This window comes from Alternaria alternata, assembly GCF_001642055.1.
Source record: "Alternaria alternata strain SRC1lrK2f unplaced genomic scaffold CC77scaffold_25, whole genome shotgun sequence".
Lineage (NCBI taxonomy): Eukaryota > Fungi > Ascomycota > Dothideomycetes > Pleosporales > Pleosporaceae > Alternaria > Alternaria alternata.
This window is the reverse complement of record NW_017306214.1, coordinates 468944-492056: the sequence shown is the minus strand read 5'-3', so window position 1 is coordinate 492056 and position 23113 is coordinate 468944. Positions and strand designations below refer to the sequence as shown.

General features: G+C 51.4%; 10 protein-coding genes across 10 annotated transcripts; 5 read left to right on the top strand and 5 right to left on the bottom strand.

Annotated features, from left to right (window-relative positions):
* Nucleotides 1-87: 87 nt before the first annotated feature.
* Nucleotides 88-1242, bottom strand: CC77DRAFT_1066094 (hypothetical protein; the record flags this gene model as incomplete). Its single annotated transcript, XM_018528870.1, has 1 exon — nt 88-1242. The coding sequence occupies one exon, from the start codon at nt 1240-1242 to the stop codon at nt 88-90; it is 1155 nt and encodes a 384-aa protein (XP_018381035.1).
* Nucleotides 1243-4703: 3461 nt separating this feature from the next.
* Nucleotides 4704-6444, top strand: CC77DRAFT_1013156 (general substrate transporter; the record flags this gene model as incomplete). The annotated part of the gene is made up of 3 exons (XM_018523814.1): nt 4704-4913; nt 4969-6368; nt 6423-6444. The coding sequence occupies 3 exons, from the start codon at nt 4704-4706 to the stop codon at nt 6442-6444; spliced, it is 1632 nt and encodes a 543-aa protein (XP_018381034.1).
* A 1063-nt stretch (nt 6445-7507) lies between these two features.
* Nucleotides 7508-10576, top strand: CC77DRAFT_946519 (hypothetical protein; the record flags this gene model as incomplete). The annotated part of the gene is made up of 2 exons (XM_018535089.1): nt 7508-7760; nt 7812-10576. The coding sequence occupies 2 exons, from the start codon at nt 7508-7510 to the stop codon at nt 10574-10576; spliced, it is 3018 nt and encodes a 1005-aa protein (XP_018381033.1).
* Nucleotides 10577-10886: 310 nt separating this feature from the next.
* On the bottom strand, nt 10887-11638 carry CC77DRAFT_1066091 (hypothetical protein; the record flags this gene model as incomplete). The annotated part of the gene is made up of 2 exons (XM_018528869.1): nt 10887-11506; nt 11563-11638. 2 exons carry the CDS (start codon nt 11636-11638, stop codon nt 10887-10889), a joined length of 696 nt encoding a protein of 231 aa, XP_018381032.1.
* A 393-nt stretch (nt 11639-12031) lies between these two features.
* CC77DRAFT_453367 (MSF1 domain-containing protein) lies at nt 12032-13412 on the bottom strand. The gene has a single exon (XM_018531746.1). The coding sequence runs from the start codon at nt 13158-13160 to the stop codon at nt 12321-12323; it is 840 nt and encodes a 279-aa protein (XP_018381031.1). The 5' UTR covers nt 13161-13412; the 3' UTR covers nt 12032-12320.
* Nucleotides 13413-13435: 23 nt separating this feature from the next.
* On the top strand, nt 13436-15263 carry CC77DRAFT_453337 (tryptophanyl-tRNA synthetase-like protein). The gene has a single exon (XM_018531745.1). It carries the CDS (start codon nt 13662-13664, stop codon nt 15144-15146), a length of 1485 nt encoding a protein of 494 aa, XP_018381030.1. The 5' UTR covers nt 13436-13661; the 3' UTR covers nt 15147-15263.
* Nucleotides 15264-16099: 836 nt separating this feature from the next.
* Nucleotides 16100-17954, top strand: CC77DRAFT_946352 (general substrate transporter; the record flags this gene model as incomplete). Its single annotated transcript, XM_018535073.1, has 3 exons — nt 16100-16707; nt 16780-17225; nt 17284-17954. 3 exons carry the CDS (start codon nt 16100-16102, stop codon nt 17952-17954), a joined length of 1725 nt encoding a protein of 574 aa, XP_018381029.1.
* Nucleotides 17955-19201: 1247 nt separating this feature from the next.
* Nucleotides 19202-20614, bottom strand: CC77DRAFT_973276 (hypothetical protein). The gene is made up of 2 exons (XM_018535878.1): nt 20184-20614; nt 19202-20136 (listed from the first exon to the last, which is right to left on the bottom strand). The coding sequence occupies exons 1-2, from the start codon at nt 20460-20462 to the stop codon at nt 19408-19410; spliced, it is 1008 nt and encodes a 335-aa protein (XP_018381028.1). The 5' UTR covers nt 20463-20614; the 3' UTR covers nt 19202-19407.
* A 937-nt stretch (nt 20615-21551) lies between these two features.
* On the bottom strand, nt 21552-21995 carry CC77DRAFT_921597 (hypothetical protein; the record flags this gene model as incomplete). Its single annotated transcript, XM_018533722.1, has 1 exon — nt 21552-21995. A coding segment is annotated over one exon (444 nt), but the record flags the coding sequence as incomplete, so codon positions are not given.
* A 318-nt stretch (nt 21996-22313) lies between these two features.
* On the top strand, nt 22314-22947 carry CC77DRAFT_946232 (eukaryotic translation initiation factor 1A; the record flags this gene model as incomplete). The annotated part of the gene is made up of 3 exons (XM_018535066.1): nt 22314-22334; nt 22431-22698; nt 22760-22947. 3 exons carry the CDS (start codon nt 22314-22316, stop codon nt 22945-22947), a joined length of 477 nt encoding a protein of 158 aa, XP_018381026.1.
* Nucleotides 22948-23113: the final 166 nt, after the last annotated feature.

Sequence of the window (23113 nt, the reverse complement as noted above, 5' to 3'; positions counted from 1 at the left end):
AGCTCTTAACAACCGCGCCTCTGGATGCCCTTCGACCGTCCATCCTATATGCATGTCGTTACTCGTCAGCCGATGCGCTGCTCCCATTTACATAGAGATGTGATCCTGGCGTATGTCTTGTCTCGTGACTACTGCTCGTGGGACACCATGTCGGATTAATGGTGGAACGGGAGGTGGCATGGGGAATGATACTGGCCCGGTGGTTGAGGATTGTGGTATCCCTTGTCGATACTGTTGAGTTCGTTTTGGTGGTAGGAGATCAACTTGCTGCTGTTGTGTCTGATGTATTGCGTGTAATTGCTCTATGCTGTTCGAGCTGTCGGCTAATGGATGTACATCAGTCATCTCAACTTCAGGACGTGGATTGGCTAGGTTGGCAAGTGAATCCTTCTGCTCATCCAGGTTGTTGGCCAGTGCCGACTGTACACGATTAATCATATCTCGGCCTTTCTCCTCTAACCCAGTAAGTGTTTCCTTAATCTTAGTTGATGCCACACTTCCACTACCTTCCTCTAGTGCAACAAGTCTTTTCTTGAAGTTGGCAGATGCGACAATTTCGGTATCCGAGCGCGATCTTAGTGTGTCGACATCGAATCGAAGGTTTTTGAGTTTGGAATCAATTATCCTCAGCGTCGGGTGGATCAAATCGTCCATCTGGGAAGCGGTAGAAGCGAGTTTTACTGGTTCCACACGCTCGTACAGGGGTTCGAGCAAAGTCGTGGCGGCCTGGCAGGTCCTGGTCGTCGATTCATGTGAGTTTTGCGCAGCCTCGAGTACGCTGACTCGTTGACTGATGGAATCCAGTACTCTGACAGTCTTCAATAGTGTCTCTGTGTGCTCGTTCGCTTCTGACTGTACCATATCATGGTGGTGTCGCAGGTCCTCTTGAGCAACGATTACTGCTGTCTCGAAACGGTGCTCCACGTCCATTTCTAGCTCCATAAGATTTTGACTGTCCATATTGCTCCTACGTTCCGACCTTTGCAGCCGCTCATCTAGCTCTCGAATTTGCCGACTTGTCTTCGTGAGCTTCGCCACAGCAGTAGTCTTTTGTCCGTCAGCTTGATTGGAAAGCTCATCCATACGCTGTTTGAGTTCCATCATAGCATCTGGTTGTATGTTGCAGGATTGCGCGAGTTGTTGGACTAAGGTCCCTAGTTGAGTATTCCGTGCCTTCTGAGTTTCGAGACTGTCTTTGAGTTGTGCCATATCTTCTTCAGTCTTCTTCATGAAGGAGCTCATGAGCTGCCCCTGAATATCATTATGCTTCTCTTGCGCGTCAACCCGACAGGTAATACTTCCGATCCTTTCGCTATGGGTATCGAGTCTTTGGGAACCATTACAGACTCTTTTGTAGACAAATTCGAGGCATTTGCCCACTTCAAGCGGGATATTGAAATTCTTGACCCACGGTCAAGTCGAAACGGCAGACGCATTCGGGTAAGCCATATCGTTGATCTTTGCTTTTACACTCTCGAGTTTCGCCTAGGATTCTTTGTGTAAGTGGCGTATGAGCTGATATGAGCGCGAGGTGGGTTGGTGGAACCCGGTTGGCCTCAACTCCTTATACCCCAAGTGCCCAGAATTCACGGCTTGAGCCACGATAAACTCCACGGAAACATGCAGATGGCAGCATCAAATCGTATGAGAAGAGAAAAAACGTAATGCATGAGGCCGTGACTCATCGCCCTTACTTCAGACATCCTGTGTTATCGTACAGACGATCCGAATATGCCAAAATAGTCATCTTTGCTTGGAATGGGAGCACCTGGTCATTGTGGAGCCATTGTCCGTTATGACTACGGATTCTGAAATATCGGAATTGAACGCTTCTTCTTCTTCTACTGCTCACTGACACAGAGTGAGATGCAAAGAGGCGTTCGACGTTGCTGGAATAGAGACTGATAGGCAGCGCAAGACATTGCCACAGTAGGACAGCAGCGCTAAGGCTAGAGGTGTGCAATTTCTGACACGTCGAATTGGAAACTGTGCATGACAGTGTTGCTGCTTGGAAGTGTTTGCTTTCCGACCGTCTAAGCTTGGAAATGTAAACGGACCTTGGGAAATAGCAATGATTCGCTTCAGTGGGCACATCGCTGAGAGATCGCTAGGCGTATAGCTGCACACGGATATAGTATTGATCGAAACCCATTCACGCAGTCGTCGCCCATCAACACAGACTTGGGCGTTCCTCAATGTCGTACGAGCATGTTTCTGGTTGTAATAAACGTAAAGGAGAGGCTAGGGCGAAGCGGACCGGTGCGGCGCTACTGCACGCGCTAGCACCAGCTAGCTTCGGCTGCCGGTTCACCTGCATCTTCCCCAAATCCCCACGCCACCGGTAAACCTTTGTTTATTTCGGCTGCAGCCAGTGTCGTTGTACGACCTTACTACAGTGACACAATATCGCTTTCCCTTGTCCGCCAGACCTTGACCGCGTCGCTGTGACGTCTTCGTGGCATGCCGCTCACACCGCCGCGCTCATCTTGGTTCAGATCATCTATCATCGCCGACACCACACATGAAAACCGATAAACAAGATGTTTGTCAGTCGGGCATGTTTTGCGGAGATGTGCGCTATCGTAATCTTCTCGGGTTAACAGGATGAAACTTCAACGTCATCATGACGCTGTTGAATTCCCCGCCTAGGTATTTCAAGCTGCCTGTGGCCTGAGCGTTAAGGGGCTTAGGAAGAGCTTTGCATGCGAAGAAATTTGTATTTGCTAGACCGTTCGCTAGCTGTGATGCTTCGCCGTCCAACACCTGTAGTTTGATGAGCGGGACGAGTCTCCCAAATTACTGCACAAACGCATCCACTCCCTTATCTAAAAGTTAGAATCAAAGACATGCTATCAGGCCCCAGCGTTGGTCAACAAGTTCTTTTTACATGGTCAATCATACATAGCGGGAGAGTTCAAACGTTCCGCTGTAGCCTGTTGACGCGTGATTCGGATCCTGACCGAGAAGGAGAAGATGTATGGATGAGATGAGTCCTACTAAAGTCTGCTATTGCTCGATCACTTCGAGTATGAGAACTGAGGTATCTTCATCAAAGCCACAAAGTAACAGCTTCGCGATACATAGCTTTCATTAGTCCAAGATAGTCACGAAAATTGACGAAGTGGGTGTGAGCTACAATGAAACATTCCTGCCATGATGACTTGGAGCTGCTGAAGATCACAGAATTGAACCCTGACCAGTGGCATATATCCGCTCCACACACACGATATACGCACGCATTCGGAAGTGTCTAGCTTTCTTGGACCACATTATAGCTGCACAGCTGATGGTGGATGATTCAGTCTTGTCAGTGTGGAACACAAGCCTACCAGAGCTGATCCGGATCCCATGTTTACTAGCACCTACAAGATGAATAATCACAAAAGCATTCGTCCGTTACTGAGAGGCATCTGAGTGGCTGCTCAATCAAACTGCTTAGCGATCCAGCTACGCGGTACCCAGATCGTAACGTACTCCCGCGCCCATGGTGTGGGACCGGTCGTGCTTGAGGCGATACGTTACTCGTCTCCACGTACGGAGTATCGGAAATGGTATGCGGCCCGCTTGCTAGAAGTGGTCTACATGCTCAAGTTTCGATACTTGATGATCCTGCTTCTAGAGATTCTAGCCCATGATCATTCCGCACAGAGCCGCGGCAAGGATCACTGTTCAATACACGAGGTATCCATGTTACCTCACCGAAGCTTGACCGGACCATGGAGCGTTACTTGATCAGACAGTGTAGCGGTTACTGCACCCATGCATCTTGTCTCTACGTTCACATCCAACTCATTCTCCTCTCTCATTGTCAATCTCTTTCTTTTGTTCAACAGACACTGATAACAGAGAGGACCCGGTATTCTGCGTGTATTGCATGACACGTTTCCGAAGACCCAGACTGTTGACCCACTGGCGCTTGCCAGGACTGGCCGTAGTTCCCGATATTGGCCGCTCGCACGAGTCTAGTCATGTCATAACAGACGATCTTAGGTCAAACAAGCGTTTGGATTGTAGACTTGACACGCGATACCACGCGGCCGACTTTGCAATCCCCAGATTTCTTTCCCATGGGGTGGACGTCGATTTGGCCTCTCGCTCGAATAGAGAAGGAGCTGACTCTAGCTACCTGTTAGTCGTTTACAAACCACCCACGAATCTACCAACCTTCTCCAATTCCGAGCTCCGAGATCCTTCATTAGCAGCTCATCTGCGTCGGAGCCGCACGCGGCGCATACGAGGTCTAGCAACGTTCTACGCCCGTTATTCAGCCTCGCTAATACACAACAAGGAGCACTTCCGCAGGATGTGTACTTGACGATTTCTCTAACCGCCGTTGCACGGCAAGCTCACCTAAATAAGCTACTACTACTTGTTAGCTTTGGAATTTCGCATCAATAGGAAGTGTGCAAATGACTACGGTTTGGGCTAGACAGTCCTACGCGGCTCTGCTCGGACCCCGGCTTCTTCATACCCCAGAGACCCACCAATAAGGACCCATGAAAATGACAAGCACCCTTGAAAGCTTGTCGCGGGGCCCCGTGGGCTTGATAGCAGAGTGTATCCACACCGAGGCCGACTCCAAAAGTGCATGGAGTATATAAGCTCTCCCAAGCTCGCCATGTCTGCTTGGCTTTTAGCATCGGCTTTTGCTTATTCGTTCTTCGCTTTTCGTGGCGTCCAATCACATTGCACGCTAACCGAAAATGTCGGGCTTTACCGAAACCAAGCGAGATGCTACCGACGATGGCGTCTTGGAGAAGAGCCTGAGCCATCAAGCTGAGATCTTCGAGGACAAGGAGCTTATGACAGATGCTCAAGCAGCTGAGAACCGCGAGCATGACATGGGCATGTGGGAAGCCATCAAGGACCATCCTATGGCCTGCTTCTGGGCTTTCATCTTCTGCTTTACTATCGTAAGTTTTGACATCTTTCTACCAATCTTATCAGATCGTTACTAACGCTGTATAGGTCATGGAGTCTTTCGATATGTTCTTGAATGGTAACTTTGTTGCTCTTGGCGCATTCAAGGAGCGATACGGAGTCCAAGTCGCTGGCGAAGTCGGCAAAACCATTCCTACCAAGTGGCAGAGTTCGCTATTCCAAGCCGGCCAATGCGGTGCCTTTGTCGGAGTGTTCCTCGCTGGTCCCATTACCAACCGCCTTGGTTACAGGTGGACGACCCTCTTGGCGCTCATGCTCATGAACGCAACCATCTTCATCTCTTTCTTCGCAGATTCGCTCGCGGTTCTTGTCATCGGACAAGCTTTCGAGGGCATTCCATGGGGCATGTTCATTGCCAACTCGCCTGCTTACGCCAGTGAGGTCGTTCCCCTCGTTCTCCGTGGCGCTTGCACGGCCACTCTCCAGATGTCTTGGTCCATTGGTAGCATCATCGTCGCCGCCGCCACCTACAGCTACAACAAGCGCAACGACGAGTGGGCATGGCGAGGTCCTCTGGCGCTACAGTGGGTTTTCCCCACTCCTCTCATGGTTCTCGTCTTCTTCGCCCCCGAGTCGCCCTGGTGGCTTGTGCGCAGAGGGCGCAGAGACCAGGCGCTGAAATCTATCAAGCGTCTCGGCCGCAGGAACGGAACTCAAGCTGCCGCCGAGGATACACTTGCCATGATGGAGCGCACAGTACAGATTGAAGCTCACAAAGGTGGTGAGCCTTCTCTCCTTGACCTACTCAAGGGGACCGATCTTCGCCGAACAGTCATCACCTGTTTGATCTACGCATCGCAGAACTTTGCTGGCAACCTCATCGCCAACCAGGCAACCTTCTTTTTCGAGCAGGCGGGAATGTCTTCCGATTTCTCCTTCAAGCTCAATCTGATCAACTCGTGTCTGCAATTAGTCGCCAACATCTGCTCGTGGCCACTGAGCAACTGGTTCGGCCGTCGCACGATTTACCTTGGAGGTACCGCCGTCAACGTCTGCCTACTCTTCCTTTTGGGAATTTGCGCCTCTATTCCCCAGAACAATGCGACCAACTACGCTCAGGCGTGTCTGGGTATCGTCATCTCATTTGTCTTCGCAGGAACCATGGGTCCTATCTCATACTCCATTATTGCGGAAACATCTTCCATCCGACTCCGCGCTCTGAGCACAGGTGTTGGTCGTGCTGCATACTACGTCGCGGAAATCCCCATGATCTACCTAGCCTCGCAAATGCTCAACCCTACCGGCTGGAACATGGCTGGTAAGTGCGGATACGTCTGGGGCGGTACAGCCTGCGTCTGCTTTGTCAGCGCGTACTTCGGTCTTCCTGAGCTCAAGGGACGCTCATACCGTGAGCTCGACATTCTGTTCAACCGCAAGATCTCCGCTCGCAAGTTCAAGTCCACTGTCATCGACGTCAGGGACAACGAGTAAGCTGCCGCAGCATAAGATACCCTATGAAGTTATGCACTTTCATTTATTAGACGAAACGATGTGTCGTGGTAGATTGAAGCCTGGATGCTCGGACACGCTTCTCGAGATGGCTGGTTTAGTTAGGGTCCGTGCTCCTGCTCATGTGGGGAGACTTCCCTTGAGCTTCAGACGAAGACAACAATCAATCATATACAATGTATTCTATTCACATAATTCTATCCTGTTCAATGTTCACTTGTGATCGATATGCAGAGAAAAGTGAAATAAACACCTCGATCTTTCAGATATGTTTCCTTTCATTCCGGAAAAGCACCTATCCCAACCACCTGGATTTACCTCGGTAACAACTGCTCGACATCCAAGTTGCATGGACACTCTGCTCAACTGGTGTCCTGATCTAGATTTTGTGGCATCAAGGACATCAGTAGGGACGATCCTTGACATCAACGCCGGTTCTTTCTTTGCTTATTCATCAACTACTAGTAGTAACGAAAGATGGAGAAGCAGCACGGCTGATCGGCTGGATTTGTCCCGAAGCTTTGATGCCGCTTCTCGTCGTTTTCTGTCAGGGGACAAGCTTGTATGATCTCAAAAGATGCATTCTGTAATTTGACGTTCGACTTTTCATCAGCAGAAGCTCTGATTGATGCATCGCCGCGGAGGCCGAAGATACGGTGTCGAACGGTCCATGTCGGAGATGAGGGCCAACCGAGCTCATTTTGGACTAACCCCCGTCTTCCAAGCACTCCACACCTTGTCATGATCGCGCAAATCTTTCTCCTCTTTCCCCGGTTTCCTGTTCCTCGTCTTGGTAGAACGGAAACAATGTAGCATTTCAGCGAGGCTAACCCATCTGCGCAATCCATCCGCCTCCGATGCTAAGTCAACAACGTTTACCCGGGCCTCGGCGTACCCGGTGGAGCGTTCACAGAAGGGCATCTCAATTCCACCATTAAGACGACCTTGACATCCCCGCAACCCACGATGGATTCCATCATAGCGCTGCATTAGCGTCTTATTCGTAATTCGGGGACGACTGGGGTTCGGTACCTGCGTAGTGCTCATAAACTCTCAGCATGTCCGATACTATGATGACAGTGCTAATTGGCCTCGACGTCTCCAATCTACATCGAAAATGAAGACCATCGTAGGGCTCTCGTGGCTCTCGGCCCTGTCTTCGTTGGCTACTTCCGGTGTCAATGCTCAAAACAACACACCCAGTGCCTGGCCTCTTCACGACAACGGCCTGAACAAAGTCGTACAGTGGGACCATTACTCCTTCAAAGTCAATGGAAAGCGTCTCTTCGTTTTCTCGGGAGAGATTCACTACTGGCGTATCCCCGTCTACGAGGTCTGGGAAGATTTGCTAGAGAAGATCAAAGCAGCGGGTAAGTTAATATGTTCGCCACACATGATTAGCCGGATCTAACATTTGCCAGGCTTCACGGCTTTCGCCTTTTATGGCAACTGGGCTTATCACAGTGCAAACAACCAAACGCTGGACTTCGAAACCGGCGCGCACGACTTTACCAAGCTCTTTGAGATTGCGGAGCGCGTTGGTTTGTATGTGATTACCAGGCCAGGCCCTTATGTCAACGCTGAAGCCAATGCCGGAGGGTTCCCGCTGTGGCTCACAACCGGTGCTTACGGAGAGCTTCGGGATGATGACCCAAGATATCTTCAGGCTTTGGACCCTTACTTCTCCAAGTTTTCTGAGCTTACTTCTAAGCATCTTGTAACCAAGGGTGGCAATGCACTTGTCTACCAGATCGAGAACGAATATGGCGAGCAGTGGGAGGATCGCGAAGAGAAGGTTCCCAACACGGCTGCTGGACGATACATGCAAGCACTGGAGGACTCCGCACGAGCCAATGGTATTGACGTTCCTCTGATTCACAACGATCCCAACATGAACACCAAGAGCTGGAGCAAGGACTTTGCGCCCGGCGCTGTGGGAAATGTTGATGTTGCTGGATTGGACAGCTACCCGTCTTGCTGGTCTTGCAACCTTGACGAGTGCACTGGCACCAACGGAGAATACGTAGCCTACCAGGTCATTGACTACTACGACCATTTCGTTGAGGTTTCCCCAACCCAACCATCTTTCTTCCCAGAATTCCAGGGTGGCTCTTACAACCCCTGGGGTGGACCAGAGGGTGGCTGCCCAGGCGACATCGGAGCTGACTTCGCAAACCTCTTCTACCGCAACCTCATCTCCCAGCGTGTGACAGCCGTCTCACTCTATATGATGTTTGGAGGAACCAACTGGGGTGCCCTAGCTGCTCCAGTCACTGCTACTTCCTATGACTACAGCAGTCCGATTAGCGAGAACCGTAAAATTGACGCCAAGTATTACGAGACTAAGAACTTGGCCATGTTCACCCGCGTTGCCGACGATCTTACCGTCACCAACCGTCTCGGTAACTCCAGCTCATACACTACGAACTCAGCTGTTGAGGCTAGTGAGCTCCGCAATCCCCTGACAAATGCTGCTTTCTACGTTACGATCCACTCAACCTCTTCTTCCGCCACCAAGGAGTCGTTCAAGCTTCATGTCAGCACTTCGGTCGGAAACTTGACTATTCCTCAGCATGCCGGTTCGATTGTTCTCGATGGTCATCAGTCCAAGATCCTTGTTACTGACTTCGCCATGGGCAACAACACACTCACCTACTCTACCGCTGAGGTTCTCACATATGCCATGATCGACTCGAAGCCAGTCGTTGTACTGTCCACTGGTGTTGGAGAGTCTGTTGAGTTCCATGTCAAGGGAGCCTCCAAGGGCTCTCTAGTCAGCAATGGAACAAGCTCGAACGCGACTTTCCACTCCGAAGCCCATGGTCTTACTACTAATATCCAGAAGGTTTCTGGTATGAGCGTGTACCAGTTCGATAACGGAGTGAAGGTTGTTGTTGCTGACAAGCCCACTGCATACTTGTTCTGGGCTCCCAACCTGTCGAACGACCCATTCGCGCCGGTCGACCAATCTGTGCTTGTTCAGGGCCCATACCTCGTCCGCCACGTAGCTCTAGATGCTGGCGTTCTTGCTCTCAAGGGCGACATCATGAACAGTACGGATATCGAGGTCTTCGCCGCCGGTAGTGCGCACACACTCTCCTGGAATGGAAAGGAGTTAGCAACTTCACGAACAGCATACGGCAGCTTGAAGGCCCACATCGCTGCGTTCAACGGCACTATTAACCTTCCTTCTTTGGATAACTGGAAGATGAACGAAGGACTCCCAGAGAAGACGCCAGAATATGATGACAGCGGCGCTGCATGGGTTGTCGCTGACCATCTCACCACTCCCAACCCGACCAAGCCTGAGACTTTGCCAGTCCTCTACGTGGACGAGTACGGTTTCCACAACAGCTTCCATCTCTTCCGCGGTTACTTCGACGGGGCAGCCACTAGTGTGCAGCTTTCCGTTCAGGGCGGTCTCGCCTTTGGCTGGAGCGCATGGTTAAACGGCGAGTTGGTTGGCTCGTGGTTGGGTAACACCACCCTGGGTATCGGAAACATGACCTTGTCCTTTGCCAACGCAACTCTTCACGAGAACGGTACCAACGTGTTGCTCGTCGCACAAGACAACACCGGTCACGATCTACGTGGCGGTGCTACCGATCCCCGCGGTATCCTCGGTGCTACTTTGGAAGGCGCAAACTTCACGTCCTGGAAGATCGCTGGTGAAGCCGGTGGTGAAACTGAACTCCTCGACCCCGTACGTGGACCTCTCGCTGAGGGTGGTCTCACCGCCGAGCGTCTCGGTTGGCATCTTCCCGGCTTCGATGACTCTGAATGGGAGTCTGGTTCCCCATCTGCCGGTTTCGAGGGTGCCGACATTAAGTTCTACCGTACCACCATCGCTCTCGACGTCCCCACTGAGATCGATGCCTCTTTCGCTTTCGTCTTGAACGCTGTTGGCTCCAAGACTATCCGCGCACAGCTTTTCGTCAACGGTTACCAATACGCGCGATTCAACCCGTATGTCGGAAACGAGATCAAGTTCCCCGTTCCACCAGGTATCCTCAACTACTCAGGTGACAACGTGATTGGTCTGAGTGTGTGGGCGCAGTCTGAGGAGGGTGCGCAGGTTGACGTGCAGCTTGTGCAGGAGTACGCTATTGAGAGCAGTTGGAGCTCGAGCTTTGACTCTGAGTACTTGAGACCGGGGTGGACCGAGGAGAGGTTGGCTTATGCTTAAGCGCATGTCATGTTGATGCCAAGGTTTATGACTAAATTTACTGAAACGTCTTATTGAGCTTCACCATTCACGCCGAATTCCTATCGTGCTGTGGACGGAGTGAATTGAATGCTTTAATGCAAAGTTTGAGTTGAACATTCTGGTCAAGTTGACAATCGACTAACCTCACTTGTACTCACGAAGTCGTTTGCGAACGTATGCATAAGTATTGGTGGGATTAACTCTGGTTTCTACGTGATCAATCTGTAAAGAAGCATCTCGCAGCATGCTGCACGACCGACGTACACCGCTTGCGCCATGGCCAAAGTACTTATGGTTTAGCTGACTTTCTCATGTCGAAGGGTCCATCTATGCCTTCCATCGCAGGAGGAGTGAGACCCAGCACCACATCCCCCTCGACATCCACTAGCATATCGGCAACGCACCCAGACCCACCACCCGTGGATATAACCCCATGCTGTCTACAAGCAGTCTCCAGTTTATCCAGGCCCAACATGAGGTTACGAATAAAGCAAGAGTGTAGAGCAAGCTGTTGCACCTCAAACAGTTTGAACACCTTCAGCACCCGTCTCGTTCCGAAGCCAGGAAGATCGATCTCAGCGAGGACATCAGCGTTGTTTACGAAGGGCTGACCCATCATCGCTCTGCCTCTGCCTTCAAGGCCTTCCAGTAGCACACCAAGGCTCTCCCTTCCAGAAGGTGGTTCCGGAATTGCATTGAAAGAGAACGCGGAGGGACTATTGGGTGGTATGGGATATGGCTCTGCGATATAAGGTAGGACTTCTTCCCATCGAGCGACAATTGCGTAAAGGGTTTCAATGAGCCATTCGGCGTGTTTTGAGACTTCGGGGGAGGCGGTGTACGCGTGGTGACTTTTTAGCCAGTCTAGTTTACGGACTTGCGAGTGGTAGGCGTCGTATCCTTTGTAAACTACAGCTGTCCTTTAGTAGAGCTCCTGGGTTGATCTTTGAGGGTGCCAGATCAACTTTTCTCAAAGCGGTCGCACTCCTCAAGCCGTTCGTGAGGTGTTGAGATATCGCTACTTCGTACGGGAAAATTCATTTTTGAGTGCCAAAGGTTATCCACATCTGACAGTGGCGGCAGTAAGTAATCAGAGGTGCGCGTTGTGGTATCCGGTATAGTTGGAACATCTCGTAGCGCGGACATGCCGATAGTAGGTTTTCGAGACTAGGAATCGAGTTGAGATAGGAACAGGAATGGTGGTCTTTCGCAAGGAAATGCAGATGACTGAGCATAATGCAAAAGAAGGATGTTAGGTGGGCCGTTGCTGCTTGGAGTTGCGTTCACGTTACAAAAGAGGCAACCAGCTGTCACTACCACGTGGGCAACATAAGCAAATGGAAGGTGCCAACAACGAATTAAGATCAACGACCAATGTTAAAGTTTGCAACTTGAGCTATGGTAGAGAGCAGCGCTGGGATAGACTCTTTTTTTGTACGGTTGAGACTCGCAAAAGCATGACGCCTACAAAGACTCGCCGTATGGTACAGAAGAATCGCCCGTCGCTTTAATGTCGTTTTTATCATTCCAAACCTAGAGACAGTACCACGTGAGAAGCGTAATAGTAACACAGAACCCAGCCCCAACTGACCCTGAGAGCAAAGGGATAACGAAAAGAAACAAAGAAGGGAGAGAGACCGTTGCGCCGTCGCTGAATGTTCATATCGAAAACATGGGACTCGTCATTTGTTCGAGCGGCCAAGACCACCATCTGGCCGACAATTTATTCGTCCTTGTTTATTGCCCTTGGAGTCGCTAACGGGCGGCCGGCAAGAATGGCTTCGCGGTCTTGTCGCATGCCCTCCAGTACCCCGACAAGGCCGCCTTCGCGCATACGCTCCAGGACGACCTTCATGCCTTCGCGCGCATTGGGTTGGCTTCGCTGCGCACGCGTAAGGCCAATCTTCTCAATGTTGCGCTGCAGGGCCGCGGTGCCCCAGCTTCGCAAGAAGCCCATCTTTTGTGGCTGCTCGTCCTCGACGGCATCCTCCCTTGCGGCTTCACGCTTCTTTTTCCAAGTCTCGCCAATGTGGCTGTGCAATGTGACCGAGCTTGTGACGTCGGTAGTCTCACCCGAGTCTTCAATCTTGGCACCAGCGCCCTTGCCGCCAAAGTTGATGAAGCCATGACGTTGCGCAGCGCCTTCGGTACCCAGCCGCGTCTTCATGTCCTGGGACACTGACGGCGAGGGACGCACAAACTTCTGCCTCTCTACGACGGACAAGACACCGGTCCATTCCAGATTGCGTGACTCGGTGTCCATCCATCCCTCTTTGATATCCACGACCGATTTTTCAAGAATGTAAGTCTGGGACTCACCGCCAGCCGAGGCGCCAAGTAGAGACTTTGGCACAAGCTTGAGAACGGCAGAGGGGAGCTTTGACCGTTTCAGGTGGAGGCGAATAGTTGTTAGACGCTGCGTGTCGGGGTCGTAGTGACGGGCGATGGTGTCGGTGGAAAGCACGTGAGTGGAGTAAGGGTTCGGATAGCGGAGGAAGTAGGCGAGCGAGACGGCGGGGAAAGGATACGAGTACGTCTCGTTGGAAGAGTAGAACTTGACCATGTTGGCGTCGTAGTGGTCGGACAGACGGTGGGCGGTGGATGTAAGTAAGATGGTAGTAGGTAGGAGCTCAAGGCAGCCTGTAAAGCGCGGTCTTCTATCTTGGATGGTGAAGTCGCATCGTCAAGCGCATCCAACTGTGATGTGACAATTGGACGGGCTGAAGAGTCGCGTTGAGGTGGGGTAAGGCGGTACGTCGGTGTCGGTGGTGTGAGGATGCCGGATAGAAACGTCTGGAGCTCTCACGACCATGGTGCCATGACGAGTTTTGCTGACATGTGTCGGCACCTCTTCCCGCCAACGCCGGCGTGGCTGAGCCGTGGCGCGTGCATGTGGCGCGGTGCGGGGCAGCCCTAGGTCTAGGCAGGAACGCCAAACGAGAGTGGGGTCCTCAATTGTCGAATGGTGAGTAAGTGAGTGAGTCAACGACAACACAAAAGGACCGCATCCCACACCTCTCCCTGATTCCTTGGCCCGATTGGAATCATCCCATAATCGCGCACAATGACTGAGCCAGAGCCACCGGCCGTCGCCGCCCTTTCCCTCGCCGACACCGCGACACAGCCAGTCTCGAAAGCAACAGAGCAGAAAATCGACCCTTGGGATGTATCAGCAGGAGTCGACGAGGAGGGAAACGAGAAGGAATTCGACTATGTCGCCATCTCGAAGCAGTGGGCCACAAAGCTCATAGACGAACCACTGCTCGAGCGCTTCGAACGCATCACAGGCCACAAGCCACATCGCTGGTTACGGCGAGGCCTGTTCTTCTCACACCGCGACCTGGAGCTCATTCTGGATACATACGAGCGCGGCGACGACTTCCTGCTGTACACTGGTCGCGGCCCCAGCAGCGACGCCATGCACATTGGCCACACGATTCCCTTTGAGTTCACAAAGTGGCTCCAAGATGTCTTCGATGTCCCGCTGGTCATCATGCTGACCGACGACGAGAAGTTCTTGTTCAAGCAGAAACTGAAGCAAGAGCAAGTCTACGAGTTCTCGCGGCAGAACGCCAAGGACATCATCGCCATTGGTTTCGACCCCAAGAAGACCTTCATGTACATCGACTCCGAGTTCTTCTCGTCCGGCTATAACCGACATTTCAGTCTCAACGCTACCGAGTTCGAAAAGCTGATTACCAACAATCAAGTCCGAGGCGCCTTCGGTTTTGATGGCTCAACCAACATTGGTAGCAACGCATTCGCAGCCAAGCAATGTGTTGCCGCCTTTGCTTCATCATACCCCTTCATCTGGGGCGAGGATTACAAGACCTACAAACGCTCCAAGAAACTCGCTGCCTTGCCCTGCCTGATCCCCTGTGCCATCGATCAAGATCCCTACTTCCGCTTGGTTCGTGAGAACTGCAACAGGATGGACCTCCCCTCGCCAAAACCAGCCCTCATTCACTCCAAGTTTCTCACTTCGTTGCAAGGTGCTGGTGGAAAGATGAGTGCATCTGATGCCAACTCCGCTATATACATGAGCGATACGCCAAAGCAGATCAAGACAAAGATCAACACCAAGGCCTTTTCTGGCGGCCAAGAGACGCTAGAACTTCACCGCGAGAAGGGTGGAAACCCTGACATTGACGTGCCCTATCAATACATCTCTTACTTTGAAGACGATGACGCCAAACTCACAAAACTAGCTGAGGATTACCGTAAAGGCGAGCTGTTGACCGGCGAGATGAAGAAGGAATGCGTAGACATCATGACTATGTACGTCAAGCAGTTCCAAGAAGCAAGAGCAAAGGTCACAGACGAGGTGCTAGACGAATTCCTTCGTCCACGGAAGCTGGAGTGGAAGGGTAACCCCAACCCCACTAAGCCCAAGCTCGAACAGCCGGCCCAGGATACTGAGAGTGGGGGGCCTATGCTTGACGCCGACGGAAAGCCTATGACCAAGAACGCCATGAAGAAGGCGGCTAAGATGGCCGAGGTTGAGCGCAAGAAGAAAGAGAAGGAAGCCGCTGCTGCGGCCAAGCAGTGAAGCAGGTCAAAAACTTGAAATTCTATTGAAGAAGTAGTTGCACGATACCAATGTACCTATGTCGATATCACCTGCAGCCTATTGATAGCGTTCCGCGGGCACATTGATTACAATGTTTTCCAAGGGGTACTTTCTGATCAATTACGCGATGTAACATCATGCATCACATCGAGATAGTATGCTAACGTGATCCAGACATTGGCAGGCAGGACTGACCGTATTTATTGGGTCCGAATGCGAGATGTATCAGGCGGTTCCAACAAACTTGCTCGTCGCTCCGAGCACTTGGAATGGACGATACAGGGACGGGTCATACTGTGGAGTCTACCGTTCTCTGGCTTTACCAACAATGGTACGCCACTCGCGTGTTCCCGTCCGGCCCGCAACGGGCGATCGTAAAGCTTGAATCTGCCTCGGGATCAACCTGGACTGGCATCACTTGACTATTGGCAACTGGTTATGCGTCGAACTGCCAAGTATTCTTCAAATCACAACGTCTTCAAGACTTGACCGGCTCTCTTTTTGACCGGCTAACACCTTAGTCGGAGGACTCATCGTTCGCTCACTTGACTCTTTGTAGTATCCTATGCCGTTGCCTATCGCCAATGTCCACTAGAGGTACTCATTATGGGGTTCTGCTTAAAATGGCTCGCTCATCTGAGGTCATGAGGATGTCATGCTCTCCGCTCCCTACCCAGGTCGTCAACCTGCGTCACAATGCCTCGTGACCCCACGGTCTTCCTATCTCCGCATCCCCGCGTGTACAATATAACTGGGGTATGACAGTCTGCATGTCTTTTTTTGACTGACTTACACTTCCTCCCCCCACTTCCGGTCTCCGTCAAGTCGCACCGTTGCTTGAGCCTCCAACTAAGACAACCTCAGACGACGGTATCATGGTATCGGCCATGGATCGGAAGCGACACGGTGTCGCCGATTTTGATCAGCAGCTGATGTGGCGAGGACACTCAGATCCACTAAATTTCCCCAGCAGAGCGGAAAGTCCGACCCTCCTACCAGCGATATCGAGACTGGAGGTCGCAGATCCAATACTAGAGAGATCGAATACTATAATCGAGACTAACAACGAAACGGAGCGCTCCATGTCGCTCCGCGAAGGCATACACCTCTACCCCAAAGCCATAACATGGTCAGTGCTACTATCGATGACGCTTATCATGGAGGGCTTTTCGACCATCCTCGTCCCGAATCTATTTTCGATGCAAGCGTTTAGGAAACAGTTCGGTAGTTTGCAGGCGAATGGAAGGTACGAAATCAGCGCTGACTGGCAAAGCGCACTCGTGAATGGTGGCTTGGCGGGGCAGATTGTAGGGCTCTTTGCTACAGGAACACTAGCAGAGCGTATCGGGTACCGCTACACACTCATGGTAGGATTGGTGGCGATGAGTCTGTTTATACTTGTACCTTTCTTCGCCACAAGTAAGGAGGTTCTGTTGATAGGACAGTGTCTACTAGGCATGCCCTGGGGTATGTTCCAGTGCATATGTACTGCATATGCTGCAGATGTCTGCCCAGTGGCCTTGAGGGCTTATCTGACAACGTGAGTATCAGCTGGACCCCACCTTTCGAGATTTGGCGACCATGAAAATTCGGTGTCGCTAACGACTTCAAGTTATGTCAACGCATGTTGGGTACTCGGACAACTGATAGCATCCGTCGTTATGCGCGGCATGATTGACAACACTACGACCTGGTCTTACCGCATACCCTTCGGCCTCCAGTGGATATTTCCAATCCCAATATTCTTCGCCGTCTGCTCTGCGCCTGAATCACCTTGGTGGCTCATTCGTCAAAATCGCCTTGAAGATGCGAGAGCGACTCTGCGCCGACTGCGCACAAAACCAGCAACGAGTTCGGACGACGAGTTTGAGACAACACTAACCGGCGCCATGGAGACGATGATACAGACAAACAAGAGAGAAGAACAGATGCAAAGTGGCACAAGTTACAAAGACTGCTTCAAAGGGGTGGATAAGCGTAGGACCGAGATAACGTGCATGGTCTGGATCATCCAGACACTGTGTGGTGGTACATTCATGGGGTTTTCTACGTACTTCTGTAAGGCACTCAACCTGTGTACAAAACTACCCGGCTTCTGCATGCTGACTATTATTAGACGAACAAGCTGGCCTTGGCTCCACCCACGCTTTCACTCTCTCACTAGGCCAGTTCGCTCTCGGCCTCATTGGCGTTTTTATCTCCTGGGCACTAATGGCACACTTCGGGCGGCGTACACTATATCTATCCGGTCAAGCGATAACATTCATCTTCGTGCTGCTCATCGGTGTCCTATCCTGTGTGAACGACTTTGTCGCCGCCCACTCAAAAACGAAAAAGAATCCCTCAGAGATCATCGACCCTCATCCTTCACCGCTAAACTGGACCATCGCAGCACTACTACTGGCCTTCACACTGGCATACGATGCGACTCTTGGCCCCATCTGCTACTCACTCGTTTCTGAGATCCCGTCTACACGACTCAGGAGCAAAACAATCGTTCTAGCGCGAAACTGCTACAACATCTCTGGTATCATCACAAACATTATCACTCCGCGCATGTTAAATCCGACAGCGTGGGGCTGGGGCGCCAAAGCCGGCTTCTTTTGGGCAGGCACAAGCGTACTTGGTATCTTGTGGAGCTGGTGGCGGCTTCCTGAACCCAAGGGTCGGACTTTTGGAGAGCTCGATGAGCTTTTTGAGAAGAGGGTATGCGCACGGAAATTCAAAAGTACGAATTTCGCGATTGCCGGATTACACGCTATAGAAGGAGAAAAGAACAGAGTGTAGAGAGAATGCCCAGTACAAGCCAGATGGAAGAGAGCCAGGAACACACGATATGACGACTCTACGAATGTTTTTTGTTTTCGTTAATCAACCGCCAGAGCTTATAAAGTCGCAACCAGGAGTCATGTTACAACCACCAATATCAGAAAATTGGGTTCATTTTACATGTATAGTTTGATTGCAATTCTCACAAAGATATGAATACATTCTCAGTAAGCACCTCTTCATGTCCATATAGCTACGAAATTCTCAACTTTGTCTCCACTAGCCCCGGCCTTGCCTTATGGTGATGACAGTGTCAACAATGCTCACCAATTTTTTTCTTACATCCTCAGCAGCCTCCGATAAGCCCAGCCTCCCAGCTCGCCTATCAGATTTTTTGTATTGAGTAATCGGGTATGGCGAATTGTACCTGAATAGATCATTCCAGCATCACCGTGCACTGCCATATCCGGAATAAAGTCGTAGGGAAGAAAGACGGTAATCTCTTGCCTGACGGAGGCGATATCCAAAGCTCGTAGGGGAGTTCATCTTTCTTCGGAAGATTCTAGCATGACCTGCCGTCTCCATCTTTCCAAATAAGCAATATCTCGCCGCCCCACCTCTGTCCATTCTGCTACTTTCCTTTCTTCCTTCCTCTTCTTCCTCTCCTCAGTGTCTCTCACAACTTTCTCTCCCAGATCTGCGATCATGTTTTCCATGCCTGCTACCACCGTTCTTCCTTGTGGATACCTTTTCTTCACCTCATCCAGTAATGTGAACATCTGAACAAAGAGATCCGGAAGTTCTTGAAGCTCTTTCGATATCTGTTCTGGCTTCGTGGGGAAGAAGTCTTTGCGGCATAGTGGGCAGGTACTTGCTCTGTCGAACCAAGATTCGATGCAGGATGCGCCGAAGACGTGAGAGCACAATGGCATTTGTAGAGCATGGTGTGTTGATCCCATGAAAGCCAGGGTACAGGGCTCTGTACAGATCGAGCAAGATGGAAGGGGTTCGTCTTTGGATGCGCAAAGGCGAGGTTTTCTGGTATAGAGGTGAGTCTTACTGAAAGTTTCGCGCGTGTTACAGAGTGATGCCATTTTGAATAGTTGTGCAAAAGTACGTCGGTGCATATTCTTAAAAATTGTTGTAGGTACTTGCGGCGACTTGAAGGCGTAAGAGGACATGGCTTGTGAGACGTTTTGTATCTCCTGGCCATATTCGTCCCATGGTTTGGACAGCATAGACTGATGGTCCAAGCTACTTATGTTCGCAATGAATTTCATTTGGGGATGTAGTTTTTGCGCCAAAACTTCAAGTTACGAGCGATGTCACTGGCTCGTCTGCTGTGCGTCATCGTACTACCAGTGGATGAAGTGGATCAATGATCCAAGGTTGGCTTTTCTTTATGTTGCCACTCCATTTCCAGACCAGCCCTGCAACGCGCAGCTGATACATCAAAGCAACCAACGCACCTCTACCCAACAACCCTTCCAAAACCAAAGCCCCTAACCCCATTACTAACCCACACTCCCTCCCCCACCTCGACCGTTTCAATTCCCACCGGCTCCTCCATACAATACCCGCTCCCCAACGCCCACCTTCGACTCGTTCCCCTCTGCCCACCCGCGCCGACTTTCGCACTCCTCGTACTATGCCCCCAACGCCCCGCAAATGGCTTCCTCAACTCCCCCTCATCAGCCCCGTCATTCTTCAAGGTCTTACTCGTGAACTCGCCAGATGGCACGCCAACAGGTGGTGTCACCCACCGTCCGCCACGGAAGAGGTAGAGAGATGTTAGTGTGCCTTCTGTAAGTTCGTTGACTTCGTTGTAGAGCATTACTTCGCGATAGGCCGGGCCGGCGGGGTTATCAGGTAAGGCGCGTTGACGAGATTGATCGTACATTTCGCGCTTTGTAGTCTTCAATAATGTGAACGGTGAGGAAGGTGTTGGCTCGGTGTCCAGCTTGATCTTCCATTCTGGTGGAGCAGGTGGTGTTGATGTGGCGGCTGGAAGGGTGTCTGAGGGTCCGAGGTTGAGGGCGCCGCCTGTCAAGGGAGAGGGCTTAAAGGTGTCGGCGGGGTGTTGTTGGGTTCCTGATTTTGGTGGATCTAATGATGGGGGGTATAGTGTGGAGAGTGGTACAGCGGGTATGGGAGTGAACTCCACAGTCAGGTTGGCGGCTTTGTCGAACAGAAGTCGAAGCTACATAATCTTAGTCCTATCGCATAATGTCTTGGTGCTATCTATACCTTCATTGCTTCATCCTTTCCTGTCTTCCTGATCTCTTCTTGTACCTGTCTGGATAATTCGTCGTGTAAAGCTTTCCCATCTTTAAGTCGTTTTTCGACCTCGAAGAAATCAAAGTGCTGGGCGGCTTCAACCATGCGATCTCGATGGTACGCAAGCATATAAAAAGGCGAAGGTGTTACGAAGTTCAAGATCGTCCTTGAGTTCTCGTCCGATCTGAGAAGCAACGGATCATATCGCAAGGATGTGAAGAGCTGGAACTCGTTATTTTCGGAATCCATGATGCGTGACTGGTGAGGGGAATGATTCTTTGTCAATGTTACGACGCTGCCCAGATGGTGGACCTAGTTTGGAAATAGAGTTTGATTTGGATACCCGAACTTGATATACACTTGCCCTGGATATGTACTTTGGATGTAGGACAGATGTGCTGTCATCGATTGTGGGTCATGCAATCGATCAACCAATCCTTTGTGGGCGGAGGCTGACCCGCATTCGACGCCGAAGCTAGCTCATTGGTTGACTCAGCTACTTCACAGCAGCATGTATTGTGTACTTCATATTCATGCTTGCCACGAGTAGCTTCTTCTAGTGTCTATTCAGTCGAAGTGTCTACAAAAGATCATATCGTTTCTAGATGGCTGTGTTTAGAAATGATCTAGGTATACGAGCAGGCATGCTGGACTTTGATCGTCCATATCGAAAACAACTCATTAGCAGACCCAAGATACCCAATTACACAGAACAGGAGCCAGAGAGAAGCTGAGGACTAATAACCATTGGCCCGGTGGAGACTCCGCTGCAATCCACGAAGGACTGCTAACTACCAGAAAAGGGAATCGAGTATCTGTATGGAAGGTGTGTTTCGGGACTTTGTACCGAAACCGTTGTGAAAGACAGGTTTAGAGGAGGGGTGATGTTAGGCAGATATTGCGCTGATTTAGGTCAAGGTGCAATGCTACTTTATGGATCTGGGCGCTGTGTATCCATAGGACGCTTAACCTCCTTTCTTCTCAACGCACAAAATACTGTTGCAGGCCCGTATAGAGGTTGGGATGGCGAGGAACGATACATGACTACATACGCCAAGGCATTGTCGATTCGCAAGATCATCCCGGCCCTCACCGATCAATGCGACAGACTATGAATGCTAGCTGTACCCTACAAGTTCAATCGGAGTGCAGAACCAGTCGTCACCTCTGGCGTGACTTCACGACGGGTCTTTGTGTCCGATACGGAGATGGCTGCGCAGATGCAGCAAGTGGATTGTAGAATGACCGACCCTTGGCTGACCTCTCTGATGCATACTCGCGTGGCGCGTCTTTGGTTGCAGCAAGTGGATTGTGAAATGGCCGATTCGTAGCAGATTCGAGAGCATCAATGAGAGCCCCAGCCTCTGCACGTATGTCTAGGTATTTGGCAGGGATCAGAGGGGGTTGTACATGTAATCTCAAGCTTCCCTTCAGATCTAGTGTCCGACCTGCGCCTACCCTGGCCATCAAATCTGCCCGTTGCGGCACATCCTTGGGTTTGGCGAACTTGCCAGTCTCGTCGTATCCGCGGGCCTTGAGTTCGTCGACTACAGCATTGCGTAGCCGCCGTCTAGCCCATGTTCTTATACAACTAGACTTGGCCGAGTCAGCGCCCGCTGTGGCATGCCACCATAGTCCCTCCTTCTTCTTCTCGGCTTGTCTGCGGCGCTGCGTCTCGTAGAGGGGATGTGCGGGGTCGGTTGCAACGTGGTTGGTGAAGAGGCTTTTGTACACTGTGGTGTAGTAGACTCTGAACGTCTTGGGCGGCTGCTTGGCGACGAGTGACAAGACACTCATGGCTTTCCCATGCCTCGTATGCACGGTGACGTAGGGTGAAAGAAAGAAAGACAGGTGGGGGTGAAATTGGAAGCACTCGAACCGCAGATGGATTAATTCGGGTGAGCGACGACGTGCTAGGCCACACCGGGACTAGGGTGCGCTGTTAGCGCTTAATGTCGAAGGCTCCCACAGTGAGTCGGAATCCACCTGTGCAAACAACCGGGTCCGCCACTACATAAAGACTTGCGCCCTGCGAAGCTCCTACCGCAATCACAACCCACTCCTCCACCAACACACCACCAAACTTCGACTACCGCCAAAATGCCCAAGAACAAGGGAAAGGTACGTCAACACTCTATTTGGAGGGGGCGACACACCCCACCACGACTCTCACCGCGATGACGCCCAAACCTCAACACGCGCTAACGTATATCTCAGGGAGGTAAAAACCGACGTAGGGGTAAGAACGAGAACGACAACGAAAAGCGCGAACTCGTCTTCAAGGAGGAAGGCCAAGAATACGCCCAAGTCGTCAAGATGCTTGGAAACGGTCGTCTAGAAGCCCAGTGCTTCGACGGCGCCCGTCGTCTCGCCCATATCCGCGGCAAACTGAGGAAGAAGGTCTGGATCAACCAGGGTGACATCATTCTCCTGTCGCTCCGAGACTACCAAGACGAGAAGGGTGATGTGATCATGAAGTACTCTGGTAAGTCGCATACTACACACGCAGCAAACACTGCGAGATACGGCTACTAACACGCGCACAGCCGACGAAGCCCGTTCATTAAAAGCCTACGGCGAGCTCCCGGAAAACGCAAAGATCAACGAGACAGACACCTACGGCGACCAAGGCGACGAGGGTATCGGTTTCGAGTTCGACGAGGATCGCGACGACAGCGACTCGGACGAGGCCGACGGTACCGGCAAGAAGGAGATTGACATTGACGACATTTGAGGGGGAGGGGTTGAGATCCGCCATGCTGTCTCGGCTCTTGCTTCGCGGCTGCTGCTTTGCTGTGGTGGGGGCCGGGCTGCTCAAATGCTGCTTCTTGCGAGCGGGCGGATGGTTCGAGTGGTGCCGAGGAATACACGATATCATGCTTCTTCGAGTATGATGTTAA